General features: G+C 43.7%; 1 protein-coding gene across 3 annotated transcripts in view; it reads right to left on the reverse strand.

Annotated features, from left to right (window-relative positions):
* PCSK5 (proprotein convertase subtilisin/kexin type 5) overlaps positions 1 to 27,126 on the reverse strand; it is a 437,218-nt gene that overhangs the window by 357,853 nt on the left and 52,239 nt on the right. For all 3 annotated transcript variants that reach the window (XM_044273909.1, XM_044273924.1, XM_044273916.1), the window contains exon 2: positions 7,461 to 7,565. In XM_044273909.1, the coding sequence (XP_044129844.1) occupies positions 7,461 to 7,565 (105 nt within the window). The remainder of the gene's footprint in view (positions 1 to 7,460; positions 7,566 to 27,126) is intronic.

A 27,126-nucleotide genomic window follows, 5' to 3' on the forward strand; every position in this document is an offset into this window, starting at 1 on the left:
ATACAGTGAAGGAGTTTAAGCATGCATGGGATAGGCATAAGGCCATCCTTCATAGAAGATAGGGCCAGGGGCTATCCATAGTACTTAGTATATTGGGCAGACTAGATGGGCCAAATGGTTCTTATCTGCCGACACATTCTATGTTTCTATGTTTCTATTTCTAAAATTCTATTTTCACTTTCTCATTATGGGGTATTGAGTGCAGATTGATGGTGGAATTTTTTATTTTTTTTTCTATTTTAGCATAAGGCCACAAGACAACAAAATGTAAAAAAAAAAAGTGAAAGGTCTGAATGCTTTCTGAATACACAGTATTTTAACAGATTCTATCTCTACATAGAAGTAATGCTGTAGTCTACTTATATCTATGCACTACAAAATAGGGCATCTTTATTTATCACCTAGGCACCAGTGTATATCTATAAGTGTTGGATAACATGTTCGATTTCCACACATAGATGCTGGAATTAGGATAAGGCTACAAGGTAATTTTGGACACAACATGTCTCGTGCCCGTGCCACGCTGAAGTATCACAGTGTTACAAAGCAGCCATAACAATGAATGGGATCACAGTGCGACTTGCTTGGTTGCTGTGACCAGGACATGCAAATCACAAAAAATCCAATACTGCTGGTGTTTTTGCAATTTGTGTGTAGCCCTTAGCGTACTTTCACACTTGCGTTAAACTTTTCCGGTATTGAGTTCCATCACTGTACGTTTTTTGGACGGAGAAAATACTGCAGCATGCTGCGGTATTTTCACCTTTCAAAATTCCAGAATACTTGCCGGATTGCGGGATCTATTTTACTTTGAAATGGATTAATGCCGGATCTGGCCCCAAGTGTTCCGGCAAAACGGATTTTTACATAAAATGAAGGTTGCTAAAATCATATTACCTGTAGAGAAAGATTTGAATGTCATTAATAAGATTTTTCTATGAATTTACATTTAAAAAAATGCTTGACTGCGCTGTCTGGAAATCTAGCAAACCATCCGTGATTCGAATTCAGAACTCTCAGAATCAAGGGAAGAACACACTCATATTTGTATGTCATGCCATTGGTAACCTTTTTACTAGAAATACAACTCTATACAGCAACAGATCCTAGAGAACAAACAGTGGCATATTGAAATCCAGAATATCTAATAAAGTGTTGCACTCACTGACTGACTCCGAAAAAGAAAGGACACTTTTAATCCTGACTTATCGTACATCACAGAACTATGAACTATGAACACTGATATTAAAAAATGCATTATGACTATAATTTGTCAGGCTAAATATGTCAATAAGTATCAGTGGACAGACTAATGGTCTATTTACTAGAAAACATATTACTGTGAGCTCGAGCAGCACAGTAGAAGATGAATAAGCTCTAGGGCATTTGGGACTTTATAAATGATTAAATGAATTGTGTTAAATGCCTAAATCTCTTCCCCTGTAATGAAAGATGACAAATGCTATTAACACCATAAACACAGCTGCCTACTGAACATGTAATGAATTTATGGACCTGGATCTCACTGATATAAGGTGAGAGCAGGGGCAATGGTGCGAAGAATATGATACAGTATGCTACTATTACCTTAACTTGGTTGAAACTATTTCAGGTGTCCAGCAAGGAGATACCTGCACCTCTACTTTTATTTTTTCTTTCGACGCATTGACAAAATCAATATATATGGGAGTACTTGGAGAGTATGCAAAATATGAGAAAAATAAATCTTGGTTGCTAAGGTAACTGGGGGCGGAGCGCGCCCGGCCGCATAATTCCACTCTGTGCAGCCGGCGGCCCCCGTTCCCATAGTAACGCTTAAGGGGCTGATCGCCGAGCTGGGCACTCGGCGCTCGGCTTCAGACACATTGGGAGGTCATGTGGCGCTGGCCACGTCACATGACCTATCCTCTTCAGTATATAAAGCAACCTGCTTTGCCTTTGATTAATTGTCCAAGGCTATCTACTATTGAGTTACCTGTGCTATCTGGATTTGACCCATGACTGTTTTTGACCGCTACTGCTTGCTCCTTGTTCCTGACGTGACCTCTTGGCTTGAACTTCGGCTTGTGACCTGATCTTGCTCATTCCTGTGGTACCTTATTACTATCCTGGTATTTGACCCGGCTTCTCCTGACTATTCTTTGCTTACTCCATTTGTACTTCATCGCACTCTTGGTTTTGACTAGGTCCGTTCACTATCCGTTGTTTGTCTTGTCTGTCCTCCCAGCACGTATTCTAAGCTAGGGACTGCCGTCCAGTTGTACCCTGTCATTAGGACTTGCGAGGCAAGTAGACAGGGCCAGGGGTGAGGGTGGAGCACAGTGGTCACTATCCTCCCCCCTGCGTGTGTGTGTACGTGACCATGACACACATCAGTTCTTCAGGCGGGCACACACATTCAGTAGCTGTCAGCCGAATAATCGTTCAGCCGACAGCTATCTCTCCCGACTCCTACTTGACTCCTTCCAACATGATCAATACAATAATGTGTATGGGCATCTTAAAGAGGTATTCCGGTAGGTAAATGTTCTCCTCTAGTTAGGCGATAACTGTCAGATCTGTGGGGGTCCAATATTTATAACCACAATATGTCAGCAATGTAATTTTAAAGGGGTTTAATTTCTGGGGATCTTTCGGCAGACCACCCCCCTCCCCTCATGGCCACAACCTCTCCCCGCTGATGGGTTTCAGCTGTCTTGCTCCTCCACCACCACTACAGTAGCGCCTGGGTCCCCTGCTGCCAAAATTCAGTTTAACGCCACTGTAGCCAATGACTGGCTGCACAGTTGACTTGCCCCCCTTGCATCTTGTCAATTGGTCACATAAATCAAGGGTGTAAGTCACCTCTGTAGCCAGTCATTGACTGCAGCAACATCAAACCAGATGTTGACAGTAGGGGACCTGAGTGCTGCCATGGCGGCAGGGGATCGAAAGTGATAAGACCCAGGGGTTGAGAACAGGTAAACATGCTTCCCTATGCAGGTCCTTCCACAAGGAGGGGGGTCTACCAAAAGACCTTGAGAAAATGAACAAACCTTTCAAGGTTTTCATAAATGAAAAGGCTGTGGCAATCATCAGCTGAGAATTTATCTCCTGCATTTCTATTTTAGTTGTTCTTATCTCCTAAAAATGAAATGACCTATAAACAAATGGCAAAGTATCGGTGCTAAGGGATTGAGTGACAGTGTCCTGCTTAATTTAATGCCTGTATCATTGCTATTTGCTTTTTCAAATTCTTTAAACACATTTGACCTTTGTAAAGGTGAGATAACCAAATGTATTTACATCCATGCAAATGGCTTCATTTGTAACTTCACAGCAACTTTACTTGATTTTGCAGATTACAATTTATGATAAATTGAATGTGTGAAGTCAGATAACAGTTTGTAATGAGAAACATTAAAGCACATTCAGTAAAATATGGTGGACTCAAATTAAAACCAGCTGATAAGGTGTCCTTTAATATTACGATGGTAAGACCTCAGAGTATGGAGCTGTTATCACTACCGTATAGCAATAATTTATTCTAGAATGTATTACCCACCCACAATATAGAAAATATACAGTCGAGTCACATAATTATGACCAACAAATATCCAGAGTAACCACACAGCAGCTAGACGGGCTGGGATTGACTTAATAAGGTCCTGGTAGGTTGTCACAGGTATCTGGAGCCATGCTGATAGCAGTGCATTCTACAGCTGCTGGAGGGTGTGTGGGGGAGGATCCATAGAGCGAACACGGTGATCAAGGTGGTCCAACAGATGCTCAATTGGGTTCAAGTCTGAAAATTGGATTGCCAGGGTAGTTGTTAGGAGTCTTGGTCATGCTCTTCCAACCAATATCAAACATTTTTAGCCATGTGACATCTCGCTTTGTGTTGCTGAAAGATTCCTTCTGCCCCAGGGGAGACAATTATGGGTGTCCATGATCTTGAATAATAGATTCATACCTAAATAGGTTGAGAGTGCCTTCAACATGGATGAGTGGGCTCAGGGAATGCCACGAAAACATCCCTCAGGCCATAACGCTGCCACCACCAACTTGTGGTCTTCCACTAAAGATTGCAGGGTGTTTGTTCTCTGATATTTCTCGCCTATGTCCATCCGTTCGATGAAGCAGAAAACATGACTCATTGGAGAAATGAATCCTCTGCCAATCGGCCGAGGTCTCATTCCAAAACCGCAGCAAAAATGAAAGGCTTCTCTGCTGATGCAACTTCATTAGCAGAGGTGCAGTGACTATCCAATAGGTCTGCTTCGGAGCCCCATAAACAGTAAGGTTTACTGAACTGCTGTTTTAGACACACATCTGGTAGCCTCTGGTTAATTTTGAGCTGCTCCACTGCCCTTGCGCACCTTCGTAGCCGATGTTCACCTCTCACATCGATGGCACATGATGCTCTAAAGTTTCTCAGTCGCTTATTTGCAATGGTGCCATATGTACAATCATTATACCCTGTCACCACAGCAGCACACGAACAGTTCACAAACTGCGCAGTTCCAGAAATACTGCCACCAATATCCATAAGCCAATAATCATCCTTTTTGCAACTCTGATAAATCGCCCCTTTTACCCATGCCAGCAGTGAGGGATATGTATGCAGACAGTCTATCGCACACCTTATATACTCACCAAGCTAGCTCACCACGCCTGACTTCCTTCAAGAGCTACAACACACTGCAGACATCGAAAGTAGGAAGTGGTCATAATAATGTGACTGGACTGTGTATAATTGCGAGGTGTATAGTCTACTATGTGCAAACTAACTGGTTTGGTATAAGGCTAACCCTAAAGGTGTTATGCACTTAACCAGTATTCACCTTTTAACTCCTATACAGGGATTTGGACTTCACTACCATACTGCTACCTCCTAAGATAGTCCCAGTGTAGTTCGCAGTTGGCCCACTGGGGTCAGGGACTCCAGTGCAAGCACCAGGAGCTCCGGATATAGAAATTTCACCAAAAATGCAGGAAAATTGTAGATATAGTCTGAACAGGAACCAAGGCTTAAATGCTGGTTTTACAGATTCAGGCAGGGCACAGTTAATGTAGATACAGTTAAAGGGGTTGTCTCACTTCAGCAAATGGCATTTATCATGTAGACAAAATTAATACAAGGCACTTACTAATGTATTGTGATATTGCTTCCTTTTTTTTTATCACATTATAAACGTCTTGTTTCCATGGTTATGACCACCCTGTAATCCAGCAGCGTTGGCCATACTTGCACAGTATAGGAAAAAAGCGCTGGCCTATGCGTGCTCCAACGGTTCGAGCTTGTCACTGACATGTTCTCCAGACGTCTGTCTTTGGGGACAAAGGAAGGAATCAAGGTGCATTGAGAAGGCAAATACTTTTTCAGGGCTATCAGAGAGGCCAACTCCTACAGTGTGCAAGCACGGCAATCACTGCCGGATTGCAGGGTGGTTATAACTCATGGAAACAAGCAGTGTATAATGTGACGCAAAAATGAATCAGGCCAGCAAAAGAGGCAATATGGAGAATACAGTACATTAGTAAGTGCCTTGTATTAACTTTGTCTACGTGACATATGCCATTTACTGAAGTGACACAACCCCTTTAAGCACGAACTAAACTGAACTTGGACTTGAGTGTATGAGCACACAGGCAAGATGGAAACGGAACTGGGAAACTGAGAGCATGACAGGAACACAGGCAAGGGGCAGGGAATAATGCAGGATTAAACGCAGGTAAATCGCAATATCACTAGAATATCAAATACCTTTGCTGGCCACTAGGGACCTAAAACTCAGGCCTTAAATACCCAGGGACCTTCAGCCATAGGCTGGGGAAAGATTTTGGAGTGCGCACGATGACCCTTTAAGAGGCCAGAGGGACCATCACGCAGGGGCACAAAAGAAGCAGCATGAAGAAGATGCTGTTCTGCAATGTTTTATTGGAGGTTTTCCACAGAAGTACAGTTAAACCCATTGAGTTTTAACCCTGTTATATCTGTACCTGGGCATGGACACTGGTAGAATATTTGGAGAACCCGCATAGAATGAATTATTGGGTCTTCACCAGTTCTGCCTTCCACATTGTGTTTCTGGCGGTAGTCATGACTTCCAGTCTACCGCTTCCCTCCAGTGGCAATATAGGGAAGTGGTAGCATATGGTATCATATCAATCTAAGTGGGCATGCCAGATCAGAGCTAACATGGTAATGAACACTCAGGAATTAGCTAGCCTGCAGGGAGCCAAAATGACTGTCCCGTCAGTAGATTGGACAGTCACTTTAGGATGAATTCACACATGGAAGTTTTATTGTAGAAAGTTTATGACTGTCCCATACATCTGAAAGGGCCTTGCAGAAATCCATTTGACTGCCTCCGAAACAATCCCATTTAGGCCATGTTCCCATCTGCGCCTGGGGGCTCCGTCAGGGCCTCAACACAGAATCCATGAAGAAAGTAACTCAGCATGCTGCACTATTTTGTCTGGTAAAATGCCAGACTCCATTGTGGAAACCATGTTGATCCCATTATAATCAATGTAGTCTGATGGGGACCTTTCATTTCCGTCACATGACAGATCATACACTGCATTTATTTTATTTTATTTTTTTCATTTTTCTTTCTGAAGAGCAAAACAGAAAACTGGAAAAAACAGCACAGATGAGGATGTAGCCTTAAATGAACAGAACTGACTTCTGGCTGCAGACCTGTCTGCAACAAATGTGTCATGTATGAACATACCCTTTAATAAGTCTTCTTGGTAATATATATAGGGGGTAATTTACTTCCCCTCATGGGCGAGGAAGGGGACGGGATGGCAGGCCTGTCTAAATTTACCATTTTCTACGCCTGGTTTAGGCATAGAAAATGGTCTGGCGCCTCTGCATAACTTTGGCAGATCCACAGCCAGCATAAGGGGTTATTAAGACTGGCGTCTAAAACGCCAGTCTTAATAAATGACCCCCATAATGTTTGATGGATCCTAAATGTCGAAATACTAAACTGTCACATGGTCAGTGTAGGCTTTGTTCACATTCCATTTTCGTACTATGTTTAACATATGCATTTATCAGTGCAACGCGATCCAGGAAAAAATACATACCATTTGGACTTCTAAGGACACACATCTGTATAAGCAGAGAATAATTCCCACGCGTGGCTGTGTCACTGCTCACGTCATGTCATGTGACTGCGGCAACCAATCGCCACATATATTCTACTATTTTATCCACATGACATCAGCAGGCTTCATTTCCTTTTGGCTACTTTTTTATAAACAGACATTTATTCACTACGATGTCTCCTAAAGTAAGCTCACATTCATCGCACATTGCCTCATTGTCTGGCTTTTGACAGGCACTGAAGGAGGTGATGTATCAGTTCCATAGTACTCAAATGGCCTGTGAGCATCTTTTTCTGGTGTGACATTACCAATTAATAATGCAAGACCCTCGGCTGTAGACACGGTGGAGATCTGCTTACCTTTGGTTCCATTGAAATGAAGTTGTGCGTTCCTTGACTTGATAAGACTGACCTCTTGATGGTTCTACTGTGATAAAAGTGATAGTAATCCTGGAGTGACCCGATCTGCAATGGAAGAAAAAAAATAAGGAAAAGAAACCGTAAGTGTGATAATGAGAAGAAATAAAGTTTATATTTGTATTTTGCTACCCATAATATAAATGCATAAATTATGCAAGCTCCTGCTGTGCTAGAACGTTACTTGAGCTCAATGATCATCTTTCCAAAAAGGGACACGTGATATGAAATGGAGGTACGTGTCCTTCAGGCACTAACTGCCTAATAAAGTTTATAATTGAGCTTCTAAATCGGCATGTGTCTACCTTTTAATGTTTAATTTATATGCAGCATTTTATATCAATGTACGTCCCCGTGAAAAGAATATGTGGCAAATGACTGGCACCATTAAAAATCGCTCTGTTGAGTTTGCTGCAGGAAATGCCTACAATGGGCAAAGACTGTCTTTTTGGATAGCGTTAGCGTACTGAAACGGATTAAAGAATTATATTAATTGTATTTTTAACACTGGGAGCTCCACAAAAGGGCTTTACTACCAGTGAATAGATCTTGCACTTGTTAGACGATTCCCTAAAGCCCTGATTTATCAACAACGGTGTGTGCTATGCCGGTCTTCATGCTCCGTGCCCTGTAGGAGCTGGCATTCAATTTATGATAAGATGCAGACCTCGTCATAAATTAAATGTCTCCTCCGGCAGTCCGTGCGCCAGACTGAAATCTACTCCAGCTTGTCTGGTGTAAATAATGATAAATGTGCCAGGGCCAATGGCTCCTTTTTGGGAACGAGCAAGGATGGTGTAAAAATGCCAGCTGCACCTAAGAAAAATCACAATGCCAATTACAGAGTTGCTTTGAGAATTTTCAAGGTCAAAGAGGGTGAATAACAGGCAGCTGTTGTAAATAGACCACTCAAATATTTTTAATAAAGAGGTGAAGTGTGTGTGACAGGATTCACACCGAAGAAGAAGACGGAGCCGCAGCGACATTAACAGCATTTCATGGCCTTCTTCTTCACTACAGAGATGGGAGTCAGTTGTCTGCTAGACCGCTGCAAATGTTCAGGCAGCCTCATGAGCCACATAGCGTGGGCTTTCATGGTACAGGTAGGTGACCACTTATAAACAGTGTTTGATAATGCGCTACTGTCTATGCAAGGTACAACATCTACTTGGTAAAACTTCTTATCCACCTCTTTTACTTACATTACAGTGAGAATCCAGTATAAAATATTGGCAAATTAGTCTTTACAAAGGGCTCAGTGATTTCTAAAATTGGGGAGCCCAGCCATCAGAGAGGATTTACTGGGGTAAATAAAATGCACAACATCAGTAAAAATTGAATTCTGTATACATTCAACATTCAGGACTGCACAGAAAACTGTAGGCAGCCCCGTGCCCATATTGCGGCCCACAAACAGTGGACTTGAATGGGTCCACAATCTAGGAGATACAGCGCAGAAGGGAGGTACGGATCGGAAGCCCACAAAATCACTACGGAGTGCTTCTGCACCACAAAAAAGTAGTGCATGCACTACTTTTTTGCGGTGCGGACCGTTGGGTGGGGATGGCAGACCCTATTCAAGTGAATGGGTCCGTGTCCACAAACGGCGGGCACACGGTCGGTGCCCATGCACGGTCGTGTGCATGAGCCCTAAAACGAAGTGTGGGAGATTATATGGGGCACTGTGAGTGCGATGAGAGCACTGTAGCAGTTATGACAGTGGCTGTCACTTTTATAAGGGTACAGTGCTGCTGACAATTATATGAACACTGTAGTTGCTATAAAGGTACTCGTTATTAAGGCACGGTGGATATCAAAGTTAATGGAGTATAGTTGGATCGCTGTCACTGCTATTGGGGCACTCTGTCATTATAATGGGGGGCTTATTGCAGTTGCTGTTTAGGAGGCACTATTTTGCTGCTGTTAGAGCTGCACCGTAGTACTTATACGTCTTTCCGGCTCTTATGCGGCAATGTAATGCACATTGTCATAAGGGCATAATGAATACTACACTATAGTCACTTTGGTTTTTAACAAACAAAATATCATGTTTTTCCCATGAAGACAATATAACCCTTGGTCTAATAAAATAGACTGCACTTGAGTGACTTATCTGTTGTTATCATTTCTGAGATATTTTACTCCGACCCGTAGGAAGAGAAGAAAATATGACGGAAATGTGGGAACTGTAGTAATCATCAGACCGATTTGTTATTCACTGTCAACTTCAATAATGCCGGAGAAAATAATAAAGCTTTTGGACATATTTGTCAGCTTTATCTCCAGTCAGATGTGCACTTCTCAGAGTTCTTCACAAAGCACACACACTAGTTGAAGAAAGGAAGAAGATGTATGCACAATCCTCTACACTACAATATATTTTAGATATAATACAAGTTTAAACACATATGGGGATCACATCATTTCATTGGGAAGGAGAATATACAGTAGATTTTCTATAAGTTTCTAATATATTTTATTGTCATGGTATATTAGTATTATGCATATGCATAATACCAATATAAAGATTATGGTCACATTTGACATGGGAAATAATAAATGGTTAGCTTGGATTCAAAAGAGTCACACTAAGTCCCAGTCTGCAATCCTCATTCATTTTCACATACTCGGCTTTGAAACCTGCTGCTAGTTTTAGATTTTTCTCATGTTGACGTGTCCTTTCTAGTAATATGTCCTGGCTCTGTGGGTCCAGGATGCTGCTGTCTTTCCCTTGGAAACTGCCTTGTGTGTGCTGTCCTCCCTATCTACAGTCTGTGTGAGCTGTCCTCTGTGTAAGCATACAACCGCTGTGTACAACTTCTGGCTGATACACTATATGGAGAAAAGAAACGCCACTTAATCATTGAGTTCATTAATTTCAGTCCCATTGCCACAGGTGTGTAAAATCCAGCACCTAGCCATGCAATCTGCCTTTACAAACATTTGTGAAAGATCAACTGTGAGTGGTATTATTATGGCAAAGTGTGAGCGTTTAGGACGCACAGCAACTCAGCCATGAAGTGGCAGATCGTGTAAAGGCACCAAGCAGGGCTGCTGAATGCTGCGGTGCATAAAAGTGTTCATCACTCTCCTGACTCCATAACTGCAGAGATCCAAACCTCCTCTGTAGGAATGTAGGAAGCTGCTGCCTCATTGTCCCGACGGAGGCTCAACCCGGATGAAATTGTCACAGAAACCAACAAAAATTTACTCACACGGCACTGTTGTCCAAGTAGGTGCTCCAATGGATTAAACTGAATTGTATAAAGCCTGAGGAAGGGACTAGTCCAGTCACAAAACGCCTTGTTTTTACACAATGAATAAATAGACTTGATGAGATATCAGTCCCTTGGAGCAGCTTTTAGGACAGCAGCGCCGCTCGGGTCTCTTTTTCCTGATTTCTGTGACGATCATGTAGCATGTTGGTGTTTTGGGTTTAGTGTTGGAACTATGTATCAGGTTAGTGGGGATACTTCCCTGCCTTGCTAAATATTAGATGCCACATTTGCCTCTGAAGGTAATATATTGCCCAAAAATTATGAAAGGGTAAAAACTGTTATCAACTATATCAGAAAAGAAAACAGCAAATTCTCTTTTATCCCCGTAGCTACACAAGGAAAAGGTTTGTTAATGTTGTCTAATACATGCATAGTCTATGAAATTAAAAATATAATAAATATGCCCTACAGTGTGACACACCATAAGAATGGCTGCCCAGTGTCTTAATACACTCAGTAACTGTGCCCTCATAGATGAATCCTAATCACCGCACGTCATGTGATAAGTAGAAATAATGCAGGAAGCCACAATTTAGGCTATATTTTTCTACAATCTGATAGGGGACATAAGAATGTATGTTGCCTAGGGTGCATTTTCAAGTTTTGTGCTTTGATCTTCAAACAACGCCTCAGCTTTTGTACAAGTCAGTATATCAGATTAAAAACCCAGATGAGGGCTACACAAACATATTGCAATTTTCTGTCTGTAAATTTGTCTTATGGTACTTTCACACTAGCGGCAAGGAACTCCGTCAGGCTGTTGTGGGGGGTGACCAGCCTGTCGGATCTGTGCTGCTGCTAGTGCACGCGTCCCCCCGGACTACCGCTCAGGCTCAATTGACTATAATGGGGTCGGGCCGGAGTTCCAGCGGCAGCACGGCAAACATGCTGAGAGGTGGCCGGAATAAAAGTACACATGTCGTACTTTTCTTATAGTCAATGGGGCCCACCTCAACAGCCTGCCGGAGTTCCTTGCCGCTAGTGTGAAACTAGCCTTTAGAGTAAATACTGCATCTATGGGTGTCTATGGTCCTAAAAATCAGAGCTGTGCCAGTAAGCTAACGTTCCGACTCAGACTCCTGTATTTTATCACACTCCAACTCTGACTCCTTTATAAATGGCCAATAACTTAGTAATAACAAACTTACGATCATATACAGTAGTGTACAAAAAAAAGAAGTCCAATATCATTAACCTGATAAATCACAGTTTTTGTAGAGGTGATATTTCTACATAGCAAATAACTTACTTCTAAGTGTAGTAGAGTGAAAAAAAAAAAAAACAGAGCCAACAATTAGGACATGCAGGCCTCTTCTGAGCAACTGAATCATTAATTTAAAGGGTGTACTTATAATAATAGCAGTGAGGAGTTAAAATGGTGAAGTCATTCATTCTGTGGAATAACAGTTGTCAATTGGGGCTTTCACTAGAGGTAGGAGGGTGGCAACTGTTGCAAATGTTGGTTATTGGGCATTTTTTCTGAAAACCGTTTCAGACATTGAACTAATGAAGAACATATTGTCATTAAAGAGTTTATTTGAGAGGGAACACACAGAAGTGCAGCAAATTATAGGTTGCTTAGCTAAAATGATCTCAAATGCCTTCAAGTGGCAACCAAAACCTGAAAGACACAGAAGGACGTGTGGAACTACTGTCCAAATGGATCAAAGAATAGCCAAAATCGCAAAGGCTCAGCCAATGATCACCTCCAGAAAGATCAAAGATCTTAAAGGGGTTCTGCACCTTCATTTAACTGATGATCTATCCTCTGGATAGATCATCAGCTTCTGATCGGCGGGGGTCCGACACCCGGGACCCCCGCCGATCAGCTGTTTGATCAGCTCCAGCAGCGCCGCGGCCTTCTCACTGTTTACCGCCGGGCCACCCGCCCACTGACGTCACGACTTGTATCAACTAGAGTGGGCACGGCTAAGCTCCATTCAAGTGAACAGAGCTTAGCCGCGCCCACTCTAGTTGATAAAAGTCGTGACGTCAGTGGGCGGGCGGCCCGGCGGTAAATAGTGAGAAGGCAGCGGCGCTCCTGGAGCGGCGCTGCCTTCTCAAACAGCTGATCGGCAGGGGTCCCGGGTGTCGGACCCCCGCCGATCAGAAGCTGATGATCTATCCAGAGGATAGATCATCAGTTAAATGAAGGTGCAGAACCCCTTTAAGTTACCAGTGAGTAACGCTACAATCAGAAGACGATTAAGGGTACTTTCACACTAGCATTATTCTTTTCCGGTATTGAAATCCAGTAAAAGGTCTCAATACCGGGAAAAAAACGCATTAGTTTTCTCCTAATGCATTCGGAATGAAAAGCAATCCGTTCAGTAAGCATCAGGAAGCAACAGCTTGCTGCTGTATTTTTTCCAGCCAAAGTCCGAGACCACTACCGCACTTGCTGGATCCAGCATTAATTTCCACACAGATGTATTAATGCCGGATCCGGTACCAAGTGTTTCGGAAATTGTCGCATTGCCATATCTGGTTTTACGGTCTGCGCCAGCTATTTTTGCTTTTGATCTTTGAAAAAAATTAAATAGTAGATCCCTTATTCCGGATGATACCGGATGAGATGGATCCATTATATCACCGGATCCGTCTAACGGATCTGGAAAAAACAGATTGCCATTTGCATACGGTTTGCCGGATCCAGCAGGGAGTTCCATTGACGAAACTTCCTGCCGGATCCGAACAACGCTAGTGTGAAAGTACCCTAAATAAAACCAAGTTAGGCTACTTTCACTTTGAATTCTGGCAGGCTGTTCCGGTATAATGGAGTCTGACGGAGAGCTGTACACATTCCGGCAGACAAATAGAGAACCAGATGAACACAAACCACTGCATGCTGCGGTTTACGTCCAGCCGATCCTCCACTTGTCTGTCAGAACGGCCTTGCCGGAGTTTCACACCAGGGGTGTGAAAGTAGCCTTAACAGCAAAAACTCCCCTCAAAATCCCATTGTTGAATAAAATAAATTTCTGGAATAGGTTAGAATTTTTCACTGAAGACATTGACTGTCCCAAAGAGAAATAATTCAACATTTTGTGGACTGAAAAAAGCTAAATTGTTCTAATGGCTGCAGACAGAATGTCAGACGACCACAGAGCACTGAATTTAAACCACAATACACTGTGAAGACAGTAAAACATGGTGATGCAGAAATCATGATATGGGGTTGTTTCTCATAATGTTGGGCCTATTCATCACATACCAGGGATCATGGATCAGTCTTAAAGTGTAAATGTCATTCTTTTTTCCCCGCTATGTATAGGGGAAGTAATATTGACCATTTTTGTAATATACTTTAATTACTGAAATCGCACATTTCTATTAGAAAAATAGCTCTAAAGTGACCTATTTTGAGCCTTAGCAACGCTCCTCTGTCTTCTGTTTACATAACTGTAAAGACTTGTTCAACACTGACTGTGTTATGTAAACAGAAGACAGAGGAGCGTTGCTAAGGCTCAAATTGGGCCACTTTAGAGCTATTTTTCTAACAGAAATGTGCGATTTCAATAATTAATGTATATTACAAAAATGGTCAGTATCACTGCCGCTATACATTACAAAAAAAATTAATAAATGATAGTTACACTTTAAGGCTCCATTTACACGTCTGCAAGTGTAGTCCGCATCCGTTCTGGAATTGTGCGGAACGGTGCGGACCCATTCATTCTCTATAGGGACACAATGGATGCAGAGAGCACACTAAGTGCTCTCCGCATCCGCATTTCCAGAGCGTGGCCCTGATCTTCCGGTCCGCAGCTTCGCAAGGAAATAGAGCATGCCCTATTCTTGTCCGCAGCTGCGGAGAAGAATAGGACTTCTCTATATAGTGCCGGCCATGTGCGGCCCCGTGCAGGGGCGTAACGATCGCGGTCGCAGGGAGTGCGACTGCGACCGGGCCCGGCGGGGGGAGGGGCCCGCTGTACTAACATGTAATGAAGCGCTGTGACGGGGCCCAGCATGAAGTACAGTGACAATGCCGGGCCCGGGCCCCCATCAGGGCGCTCCATTACATGTTTAATATGAAGCAAGGTGGGGGAGGTTTGCGCAGAGGGGGGGAGGAGGAAGAGGGGGGACGCGCGCACTCACTCACTCACATACAGTCCGCCCGGCATTTCTTGTCACTGCCAGGCTGTATCCAGATCATCAGTGAAGCAGGAGCTCTAGAGCTCCCTCTGCTGGCCGCACATCGCGCTGCTGGCTGTGGGAGGAGCTCTGAAGGCCCGGGAAACTGCCTTCAGCACAGCCAGCAGTGCCATGTGAGTGTGGCAGCGCAACACCAGGGAAGAGGGTAAGTATGTGTTTTTTTATTTTCTTTTCCTAACACTGCAGACTGGGGGCAAAGGGGAAGGGGGTTGATGGGCACAACTAGAGTGAGGGGGCACAAAAGTGGGCATCTCTACTGAGGGGGCACCTAATATGTCATAACTACTGTGAGGGGGGCACATATAAAGGCATAACTATGAGGGGGCACATATATCAACTACTGTGAGGGGGGCACATAATCTAGCATAACCACTGTGAGGGGCACATATGTGGGCATATTTAATGTGAGGGGCACATAATCTGGCATAACCACTGTAGGGGGGCACATATCTGGTCATAACTACTGTGAGGGGCACATAATCTGGCATAACTACTGTGAGGGGTAACATATCTGGCCATATCCACTGTGAGGGGCACATATCTGGGCATAACCACTGTGAGCGGGCACATATCTGGGCAAACCCCTGTGAGCGGGCACATATCTGGGCATATCCACTGTGAGGGGAAACTTATCTGGGCATAACTACTTTGAGGGGGCACATATCTGGCATAAATACCGTGAGGGGGCACATATTTGGCATAACTACTGTTAGGGGGCACATATTTGGCATAACTACTGTGAGGGACACATATCTGGGCATAACTACTGTGACAGGAACAAAGGTAGGCATAACTGCTGTGAGGGGCCACAAGAAGGACATAACTTTTGTGAAGGGACCACAAGGTGGGCTTAATTACTGTGAAAGGCCACAAGGTGGGCATTAGTACTGTGAGGGGCCACAATGTAGACATTAGTACTGTGTGGTTGCACTTAGGGGAAATGTCCTAAATTACCCTGCTATACATTGGCATAGCTCAGTCTACCAGGCCAGCACAGCGCCCCCTGCTGGTAGTTTCATAGGGGCAGTCACCATCCCTTCCTTATGTGATTATTCTTTTTTTCTCTATCACCACAGGAACCTTGTTCTGGATCCAGCGGACATCACGCCGACGCCAGAGACACCCTGGATGAGGTAGGACCAGATTTTATTAGGACTGGGTGAGTGTAGCCATGCATTGGGCTTAGGGCTCTTTAACACGAGCGGATCCCGTGTGGCTAAACTGCTGTGTGAAAGAAAGCCAAGCCCCGCTCCGGACAGCAGAGACACTGAGTAGTAACATGATTGATAATGCTCTTTGCCTCTCTGTGATCGTTTTGCTACAAAATCACGGTGACAACTTTATCTCATTGTGATTTTGTAGTAAAAAGGTCACAGAGAGGCACGGAGCTGTCTCTGCTGTCCGGAATGGGGCTTGGCTCTCATTCACGCAGCGGACTAGCCGCACGGGAAAGAGCCCTTAGTAAGAAATTCTGCCGCTTCTTTGTATAAATGGGGGGGGGGGGGGGGCCCCGATCCAAAGTTTGCACTGGGGCCCATAACACTCTAGTTACGCCACTGGCCCCGTGTATTGCGGCTCAGCAATTTGCGGATCCGCAATACACCACAGACGTGTGAATGGACCCTAATACTGTATATCAGAATACTTGAGGAGATCATGTTGCCCTATACCAGAGAATAAATGCCCTTGAAATAGGTGTTTTAACATGACAATGACCCAAAAAACTCCAGTAAGTGAATAAAATATTGATTTACAGACAACTAAGATTGAGGTAATGGAACAGCCAACCCAATCCCCTGAACTCAGTCCCATAGAAAACTTGTGGGGTGACATGAAAAATTTGGTTCATGAGGCTAAACCTCACAAATGCAGAAGAACTGTGGAATGTAGTCCAAGTGTCCTAGACTGGAATACCTGTTCAGAGGTGCAGGAATCTGGTCGACTCCCTGCAACACAGATTTTAGCAGTCATCAGAAACAATGGTTATGCCACTTAAAGGGGTTGTTCAGGTTCAGAGCTGAACCTGGACATACCCACATTTTCACCCAGACAGCCCCCATAATATGAGCATCGGAGCATTTCTTGCAGGGCAAAGGCTTTTTTAGGAGATCTAGTGACATACTGGGCTCCACATAGGGACTGGTAGGTGGGAGGCTTCCGCCCAGCAGCGTATTCGGTAAAGTCACCGGCACTAGTGGGCCTGCTTTAGCGCTGCTCTAGCCTGTAAAGCAGCGAAGGCTACTTTCACACTAGCGTTCGATCGGATCCGTTCTGAACGGATTCGATCATAATAATGCAGACGGAGGCTCCGTTCAGAACGGATCCGTCTGCATTATATTGGCAAAAAAAAGCTAAGTGTGAAATTAGCCTGAGCGGATCCGTCCAGACTTTCAATGTAAAGTCAATGGGGGACGGATCCGCTTGAAGATTGAGCCATATTGTGGCATCTTCAAACGGATCCGTCCCCATTGACTTACATTGTAAGTCTGGACGGATCCGCACGCCTCCGCACGGCCAGGCGGACACCCGAACGCTGCAAGCAGCGTTCAGGTGTCCGCCTGCTGAGCAGAGCGGAGGCTGAACACCGCCAGACTGATGCAGTCTGAGCGGATCCGCATCCATTCAGAATGCATCAGGGCTGGACGGAAGCGTTCGGGTCCGCTCGTGAGCTCCTTCAAACGGAGCTCACGAGCGGACAGCCGAACGCTAGTGTGAAACTAGCCTAAGGCAGCGTTAAAGCCCGCCAATCAGAGCTGGTGACGTCACCGAATACACTGTTGGGCGGAAGCCTCCGCCTAGCAGTGTAAAAACATAAACAAAAAAGTCCTTGCCATGCACAGGGCCTGCCTGGGTGAAAATGGGGGTCTGTCTGGGTTCAGCACTGAACACAGACTACCCCTTTTTCAGTTTACACATAAAATTTTGGAATCTTTAAAGAAAATGCTGGCACTGCTTTTTTTTTGAATGGCCTAATATTCCTTTATCTTTATTTTCTGTAAAGGATTAATACAAACTGGATAAATTGTGATATTGTTTTGATTTGGAAATGAATGTGCGGCATTTCCACTGCATTTGCATTTATGAAAATAAAAGTTATTAGAATGATTTTGCGATTTATTTGCCTTTTTAAACTCACTGTTATTTTTCTGAACGCTACTGCAAGTAATCAGGTTACTTAGAACATAATACATACTGTATATATTGTAATACAATTTCTGATATTCCTGAAATTTTCTAAACTCCTAGGCAAATATGTAATGCGCTATGCATTTATTAACTGTAAAACACTGTTATATTATAACTGCTATACTACTGTTATATTATGTTATTTAATTGTAAAAAAATCTATGAATTTGTCCTCAGAAAAGGTTAGAAAAGCTATATATGTTTGGCCTGGGAATACAGAGAATCATGTGCAAGTGTAAATGGGAATAAAAGAAACATTTTAAAAGTGGAGCTGCTATATTCAGTGCTGCCATAAAACCGTTGTCCGGAAATTTATAACCTTTTACAGGTGCCCACAGCCGGACTCCTCAATCGGAAGGCTCTAGATTTACCTGCTTCTTGCAGGTCTGGTCCTGTGTACTCGCTCCCAGGTGTCTGTCTTCCGGGCCATGACTTGTTTACTTCCTTCCTGGCATGGGAATGATCATCTGTTCCACTGCCGCCAATGACTGGCTTCAGCTGTGACGTGTCTACAAGAGAATACATCACCACTGAATCCAGTTACTGGCTGCAGCAGAGCAGGTGACCATGCCCATGCTGGGGAGGAAGCAAACAAGCCATGGACTACAAGATGGACATATCAGAGTCAGAGAGCAGGACTCGAGCAGTGGAAAGTAGGTATGATTCTTTCCATTGCAGAGATAGGCAGCGGGCACCTGTAAAATACTGCCTATTCCCAGACAACCCCTTTAATACTGGCTTTCTTTTCTGTCTAGTAGTTCTGAGATGACTGCAGGCATACCCAATGGTGAACCTCCTTCTCTGGTCTTTAGAGGAGGAACTTACTACAGAGCATGTGCAGAACAGGCCTTGGAGCAGCATGAAGATACCTAGTGTAAGGCTGGGTTCAGACCTGAGCGTTTTACAGCGCGTTCCTACGCGCTGTAAAACGCTCAACAGGCAAGAACCAATGATTCCCTATGGGAATGGTTCTCACCTGAGCGTTTTACAGCACGTACGATCGCCCTGTAAAACGCCCGACGCCCCAAGAAGTACAGGAGCTTCTTTGGGGCGTCTTGTCGCGCGTTCCCGTACATAGACTTCAGCGGGAACTCGCGACAATGGGCGTTCGCTTGTCTCTGTATGCGCGATTGCAAACGCCCGTACAATCGCGCATACAGAGCGTACGTTCAGTACGCTCAGGTCTGAACCCAGCGTAAGGGACAAGGAGAGGTGAGAACTGATTATCTATCACCACTAGAAAACCCTGCCTATCACTGATTTTGATTAAATCATTATTATTATGAATAATTGTAAGCATTTTTAAATTCCTATATTATTTCTGGCTAGAGTAGGAGTTGGTACATTTCTATGGTTCTGACTCTTATTCCGACTCCACAACTCCACTTCCCTGCTGAAATGAATTATCTTCATTGCAATTGTCAAGGTAATCAGATGAGTCACAAACATTCACTGCCCACTAGTTGAGGGCTTCTGGTATACAGGCAAAATCATTTGTACTTTTGCCTCATTTGTGCAATATTTGGTTAATTTTAAAAAACTTTTAGAATATTACAAATGTCACATGGTTTAATATTTTTAACAAAAATTGTCATTGGGCAGTTCAAGTTAATGTCAGCATTTGCTTTTACAGGTTCTGACATGAAGGCCATGCTATAGCTAGTTACCTAAAGAACGCCTCTGACCCAAAAGAAGTTCTGTACTTCTGAAAATCATACAAATTTATGAGCAAAACAAAGACAAATCTGTATACCAGACATAGCTTAGGAAATAATGCTGACCAAGGAGAATTTTCGGCTACAAATCATATGTTATTCTAGCAAGAAAGCTTCTACATCTTCAGACTACATTTTCTAGGTTACACGTCCTGCTGACAATCACCTCTATTTGTAAAGCTAATACTCTAAGTTAACGCAAGTGCCCAGTTTTTCAGACCATCACTTTATTCTACTAGACAGGTTCTGATGTAGTTCACGGCCATTTTTTAATCAGGAGCTCGGTTTTCCCATATGATGCTAAAAGTGCAGCAAACATGCATCATTTCTAAAGAAAAAAAAAAACTAGACAAAATAGCCATTTCAAGGTTGTAGAGGAAAACCTGCCAAACCTATCGTGGTAAAAATTGGGTGAGACTGAGATGTGGGCTGGCACAGGTCCCACTGCTTCTATGCATACAATACAGAATCTTATAGAAAATACAGGGATTATTTTATTATCAAGAGTAATATACAGTAACTGAAATCATAACTGATTATGCATATTGTGCCAAAGGGGACAAGCCAACATTCCACATTCATACACAGACCTGCATTCTTCCATACAGTTGCACAGCCTTGCAAACAGTATATAGGAATATATCAGTTCATTTTCACCCCATGCTAATTTTAAACTCAAGTCATTAAAGCTACAGGAGAAATGAAGGTAAAAGTAAACTATATTAGCACTGGCCATAACATTATTGTCTAGAACTATAAGGCTGTGTTCACTTTTCCACAATGGCTTTCATTTTATAAGAAGAAAATATGGATATGACGGATCTGTTATGATCTATTTTGCAATGGATCCTAATGTATTAGTATCAATTAGTGTGGATGCTGTCTATTCTTATAAAAGGAGAACAAAGGAAAGAAGAACTGGCAGAAAGGAATGAATGAATGAATGAAAAGGTAAGGGGAGAAAGGAGAGGACTAATGGAGGAAGAAATGAACATACATGAACATGAAAAATAGGAAAGGATGATGCTGGGCTCAGTGCAGTTTACTTCAATTATCAACTAGTTGTTATATCCAACTCTCCCTACTCCCTGCTGACCCGAACCCGTATTTCCATCTTTGAATCTGCAATGCCCCTATTTCAGAACTCATTATTAGATTCCCATTAACAGATTTACATTACTTCCATATGGTTTTTAACTGCAATTACAACATATTTCATTTTTTACTGCCTTTATATTAGAGCACTCACAACAAGACACTGAAATAATATAGACCTGCAAGAGAAAGTGCATATTTTCCCAAATGAATCCTAGGTCACAAAACATGATTTGAGCTATGCACTAAAAATAGCTGTAGGGCTTTCAGAGGGAGCAACCCCAAACAGGCCCATAGGAACAATGCATGAATGGGAAGACGCAGTATGAGGGATACACGCATCAGAGTCATGTAATCATAATGAAACTATTCTATATATAGTATCCCATGTAACACACATATAGGGTAAATATGGTACGGATGTAGCAGGGTTAACACACATGCTTTATGAGACATGTTATCTAAACTAAATGCAACTAAATGTGTTAAGGCTTATACAATTGCTTTTCAATGGCTTTTGTTTCAAGATAACGCAATTAAGAAATTTGAGTTAAGAGTGTGTGTGTTGTTTGGGTGGATATACCATATTTTTCTAAACTAAGATGCACCTGCCCATAAGAGGTAACTAGGTAAAAAATATTTTTCATTAGACCTCACATCAGACCCCTCAATGTTAATCAGACCTCCAATGTTATTCAGACCTCAGCTAAGACCTCCAATGTTAACCAAACCTCAGATCAGACCCCCAATGTCAATTAGACCTCAACTCAGAGCCCCAAAAAGACCTCAGATCACACCCCAATGTTAATCAGACCCCCAAACAGACCTCAGATCAAACCTCCAATGGTAATAAGATCACAGCCCAGAACCCCAATCAGACCTCACATCAGACCTCCAATGTTAATAAGACCCCTAATCAGACATCAGATCAGACCTCCAATGTTAATCAGACCCCCTATCAGACCTCAGATCAGACCTCCAATGTTAATAAGACCCCTACACAGACCACAGATCAGACCACCATTGCTAATCAAACCTCAGATTAGACAAAAAAAATAATAATAATCAACTCACCTCTCCTGTCCCGGATGCTACGCCTTTTGAGATCCAGCTCTCTTCCTGCAGCGACCTGACATGGCACCGCATGAGGTCACAGAGCGCTACTACGTCCTCACTCCCTGGCAGTGAATATGAGCTTTTCAATTATAAATACTGTGAGACAGTGACAGATCTCACACAGGTTGGAGGCAAGGAAGGGATGGATAGTGCGGCCCACACCCATTTTCCACCACAGGTGAGACCAGTTGGAGGTACTCAGGCTGGCATATAGCACCTCCCAGGGTGTTAGTAAGGGGGGAGTGTGCAAACAGGCCTGGTGAGGTTCTGTGAGTGTGGTCTCAGCTCTGCAAGGCTGAGAGACCAAGAGGCTGGGAAATATTATGACCGCCCTGCAGCCTGGGGATTGGTGGACTATTGGGCTGAGAAAGCCACACCTTAAACAGTGTGTGAACTGTTATGTATACTGTAGGTGAGTCAGAGAGACACGTCTTATGTTTTAGTTAGTGCCCAGACGGGCAGGCTTTTACTTTGTACTGTTTATGTTTGTGCTTTTGCCACAATAAAGCACAGTTTGAACATGAAAATCCGTTGTCTGTGAAGATATCTGTGAGCGTGACCCCAGTGAAAGAGAGCTACACCTCACAATTGGTGGAGGATGCGTGCAGCGTCCGTGCTGAAAGGACAACACAGAAAGTGGTAGGGGCAACGACATTGCAGCAAAGGGCAGCGTCTGTGCTGTTCTGGACATTTTATTTTTTGCTGGGTTGCAAAGGAAATTGCTGTGTGGAGCTTAAAGGGCCAGAAGCCCAGTACGAGAGACTGACCGGTGGAAATGGCTGCAAAATTGTATAGCCTATGGGAGAAATCCTGCAAGTTAGTGATCAGGGGAATCCCGCTGGAGGTCATTCTAGACTCCCGCCAGCAAGTGTCCCGGGATCTGCCTGAAATTCTGGACTTTGTAACGAGGGGCCAGGGCGTTTCCAGTAGCAACGGTGGCATCACGGAGTCTGCAGGTGATCGTGTATCAGGAACTAGGGGCAGGTTTCCAAAGTCCGGAAGAAGGATGATGATCTCGGTAGAGATGTCCCTGGAATGTCCTCGTCTCCTGAGACTGCAGAACCCATGACATCAGAGGATAAGAACGTTCCTGTTGATTGTGTAGCAGACCCCATGACAGTGAACAGGCGGCAGTTGCTACCTGATGGGCCGGTATGGGGTAAGACACCCAGTCGAGAAACTGCTAATATGTGACAATGTGAGGAATGGTCAAAAATCTGGCAACTAAAATTTAATGTTGATAAGTGCAAGATAATGCACCTGGGGCGTAAAAATCCAAGAGCAGAATATAAAATCAGTGATACAGTCTTAACCTCAGTATCTGAGGAAAGGGATTTAGGGGTCATTATTTCAGAAGACTTAAAGGTAGGCAGACAATGTCATAGAGCAGCAGGAAATGCTAGCAGAATGCTTGGGTGTATAGGAAGAGGCATTACCAGTTGAAAGAGTGAGGGGCTCATGCCACTCTACAGAGCACTAGTGAGACCTCATTTGGAGTATTGTGCTCAGTACTGGAGACCATATCTCCAGAAGGATATTGATACTTTGGAGAGAGTTCAGAGAAGAGATTAAAGGACCTTAACATGTATAGCATGGAAGAAAGACGAGACAGAGGGGATATGATAGAAACTTTTAAATACATAAAGGGAATCAACAAGGTAAAAGAGGAGAGAATATTTAAAAGAAGAAAAACTGCTACAAGAGGACATAGTTTTAAATTAGAGGGGCATAGGTTTAAAGGGCTTCTGTCACCCCACTAAAGTCATAATTTTTTTTTTGAGTACTTATTATCCCTATACTGCGATATATCAATACATAATATTATTAATCATTTTGGTTCAGTAGATAATGCAAAAAACTGACTTTTATCATATGCAAATTACCTGTCTACCAGCAAGTAGGGCGGCTACTTGCTCGGCTACTTGCTGGTTGCAGCCGCATCCTCCTCTCATAAAGACGCCCCCTCTTCATGTTGATTGACAGGGCCAGCGAACGCGCTGGTTCTCTGCTGGCCCTGTCTGCATTTAAAATCTGGCGCCTGCGCCGTACCTGTCTTCAGTCGGCGCAGGCGCACTGAGCGGAGGACGTTTGCCCGGCCGCTCCTTCCTCAATGCGCCTGCGCCGATGATGTCACATCTACACCCGGTGCAGGCACACTGAGGAAGGAGAAGCCGAGCGAGCGCCCTCCCCTCAGTGCACCTGAAGACAGGTGCGGCGCAGGCGCCAGATTTTGAATGCAGACAGGGCCAGCAGAGAACGAGCGCATTCGCTGGCCCTGTCAATCAACATGAGGAAGGGGCGTCTTTATGAGAGGAGGATGTGGCTGCTACCAGCAAGTAGCCGTCCTACTTGCTGGTAGACAGGTAATTTGCATATTATAAAAGTCATTTTTTTTCATTATCTACTGAACCAAAATTATTAAAAACATTATGTATTGATATATCGCAGTCTAGGGATTATAAGTACCCAAAAATAAATAAAAAAGACTTTAGTGGGGTGACAGAAGCCCTTTAAAAGTAATATCAGGAAGTATTACTTTACTGAGAGAGTAGTGGATGCATGGAATAGCCTTCCTGCAGAAGTGGTAGCTGCAAATACAGTGGAGGAGTTTAATCATGCATGGGATAGGAATAAGGCCATCCTTCATATAAGATAGGGCCATGGGCTATCCATAGTATTCAGTATATTGGGCAGACTAGATGGGCCAAATGGTTCTTATCTGCCGACACATTCTATGTTTCTATGTAATGTGAAAAAAGGAGTGTCTGAACAGGCAGGTAAGCCTGTTGTGGTTGCTCCCCTACAAGAGTCTGCAGGGGAAAGGTTACTGTTTTGCCTAAATTGCCCATAACAAAAGCTAGGTTTGGGATGGCAAAACTCAGAGATCCTATGCTAGCCCGGGTAAGAGGTAGCACGATAGTGAAACCTGAGACTGATAAAGTGATAAAGGGACTGGACAGTCATGCGGATAAGGCCTGATGCACACGACCGTTGTTTGGGTCCGCATCTGAGCGGCTCGGATGTGGACCCATTCACTTCAATGGGGCCGCAAAAGATGCGGACAGCACACAGTGGCCCCGTTAACAAAATATAACATGTCCTATTCTTGTCTGCGCTTTGCGGACAAGAATAGGCATTTACATTGCTGGCGCCCATTCCGTTCCGCAAATTGCGGAAGGCAACACAGGTGGCTTCCATTTTTTTGCGGATACAAGGTTTGCGGACCGCAAAAAACGGAACGGTCGTGTGCATGAGGCCTAATAAGCACTACTGTCTGGTGGTTCTCACTGAGTGTGAGACTCCGGTAAGAACTGGGACTTGTGTACTTAATGTTATAAATACACTCATACATGAGGGAATGTTGGGCCGTGATTTCCCGCTGTTCCGTGACTTGTGGGAAAGTGGAAACACTTCTGCAGTCAGTGACAAAACTCCTGCAGAACTGGTACCTAATCCTTTAAGTAAAGTGACCATTAAAAACAATGGTGCGGATAAGGTGCAAGGTGATTGTGCCAAGCTGGCGGAAATGCATAATGAATGGGGGATGTATTAAACAATTCAGACAGCACACCAATTTTTGTTATGCTTGATTAGTCTTTATTTAGCCGGACAATGTTTTGGGCAAATTGAATGCCCTTCATCAGGCAAGCATGCGTCCATTTGACAGCAGGGAGAGCCGGCTCTCCCTCCTGTCAAGTGGACGCATGCTTGCCTGATGAAGGGCATTCAATTTGCCTGAAACGTTGTTCAGTGTACCACCATGTCCGGCTAAATAAAGACTAATCAAGCATAACAAAAATTGGTGTGCTGTCTGAATTGTTTAATACAAATTGAGTTCCAAGAGGTGGAGCCATGAACACACCCTTGACGAGCACCCACATCAGCCAGAATAGATAGAGTGCTGTGATTACCTTGGATTACTATAATGAAAGGGGGATGTCATGTGAAATATCTGATGTTGATAACATGCCTTTTCCGTTGCAGGTTGTGGTCAGAGGAGAAGGGCCCCCTGATGGTAAAAATGTAAATGATGATGAAACTTTATTTTCTTCATCTGCTATTTTTCATGAAGAACTATATGACTTGATCAAGAAATTTGAAGAAGTGCATATAAGTAGTGTGGAGCGAAGCACAACAGGAAAATATAGTAGGGCTAGAGGGTGTACCGCACGTAACAGAGGTGGATATGCAGTCTCCACAGTGTTTTATGGTTACTAAGGATTGTCCCAAGTGGGGATTAGCTCATAGGTGCCCCTAGAGGTCAGAATTAATAATGACACAAGTGGTATATGTGACGTATGTGCTGTGACCGATAGCAACTCAGAGAGTGAAGCTACCATGTCAAGGTCCTGCGAAACTAAGGTGGTTACTAGTAGCGAAGAGATGACAGTTATATCTGACAAGATGAGAATTGAGTCGGATGACGTCAGCCTGGTGTCTAAAGCCCATATCTAGACAGTTGTAGACCTGACAGGAAAGTGCAGCTGCAAACAGGAGGATGATCTCTCTCTCTCCACACGGTCGCTAGAAATGTTAGAGAAGGGACTAGCTGTCTTCACAGAGCAACTGAAGAAGGCTTCAGAAGGGTCAAATAAGGAGATCGAGAAAGAGAATGGTGATATTCCTACATCTGCTGCAGCAGAGCCAAGCGAGAAGCAGCTGGAACCGGAGGCCCAAAACCGGGGAGCTTCCCACAAGCTTGTGCGAAAAGCTGAGAAGAAACCATTGAAAAAAATGGAGTTGATGGTTCAGCGCCTGGAGAAAAACGGTCTGACATACGAAAAGTTGGAGAAAACCAAGAACAAACTTCAGCAAGAATTGGATGATCTGATGGTGGACCTGGACCACCAGAAGCAAATTATGTCTAACCTAGAGAAGAAACAGAAGAAGTTTGACGACTGCCTCGATGAGAAAAAGGGGGAGGGGTTAAGAGGGCAAGTATATGATGCCATGTCCGAGAAGGATTAGAAGGCTGTCAAAGAGACTGGAGACTCCAAGAACACAAAGGCTGAAGAAGTTAAGGCCGATGTGTTGGTGGACATGAAGTCCCCAGGTGCTGCAGAG

Source organism: Bufo gargarizans, chromosome 1 (genome assembly GCF_014858855.1).
Source record: "Bufo gargarizans isolate SCDJY-AF-19 chromosome 1, ASM1485885v1, whole genome shotgun sequence".
In the NCBI taxonomy this organism is placed as follows: Eukaryota; Metazoa; Chordata; class Amphibia; order Anura; family Bufonidae; genus Bufo; species Bufo gargarizans.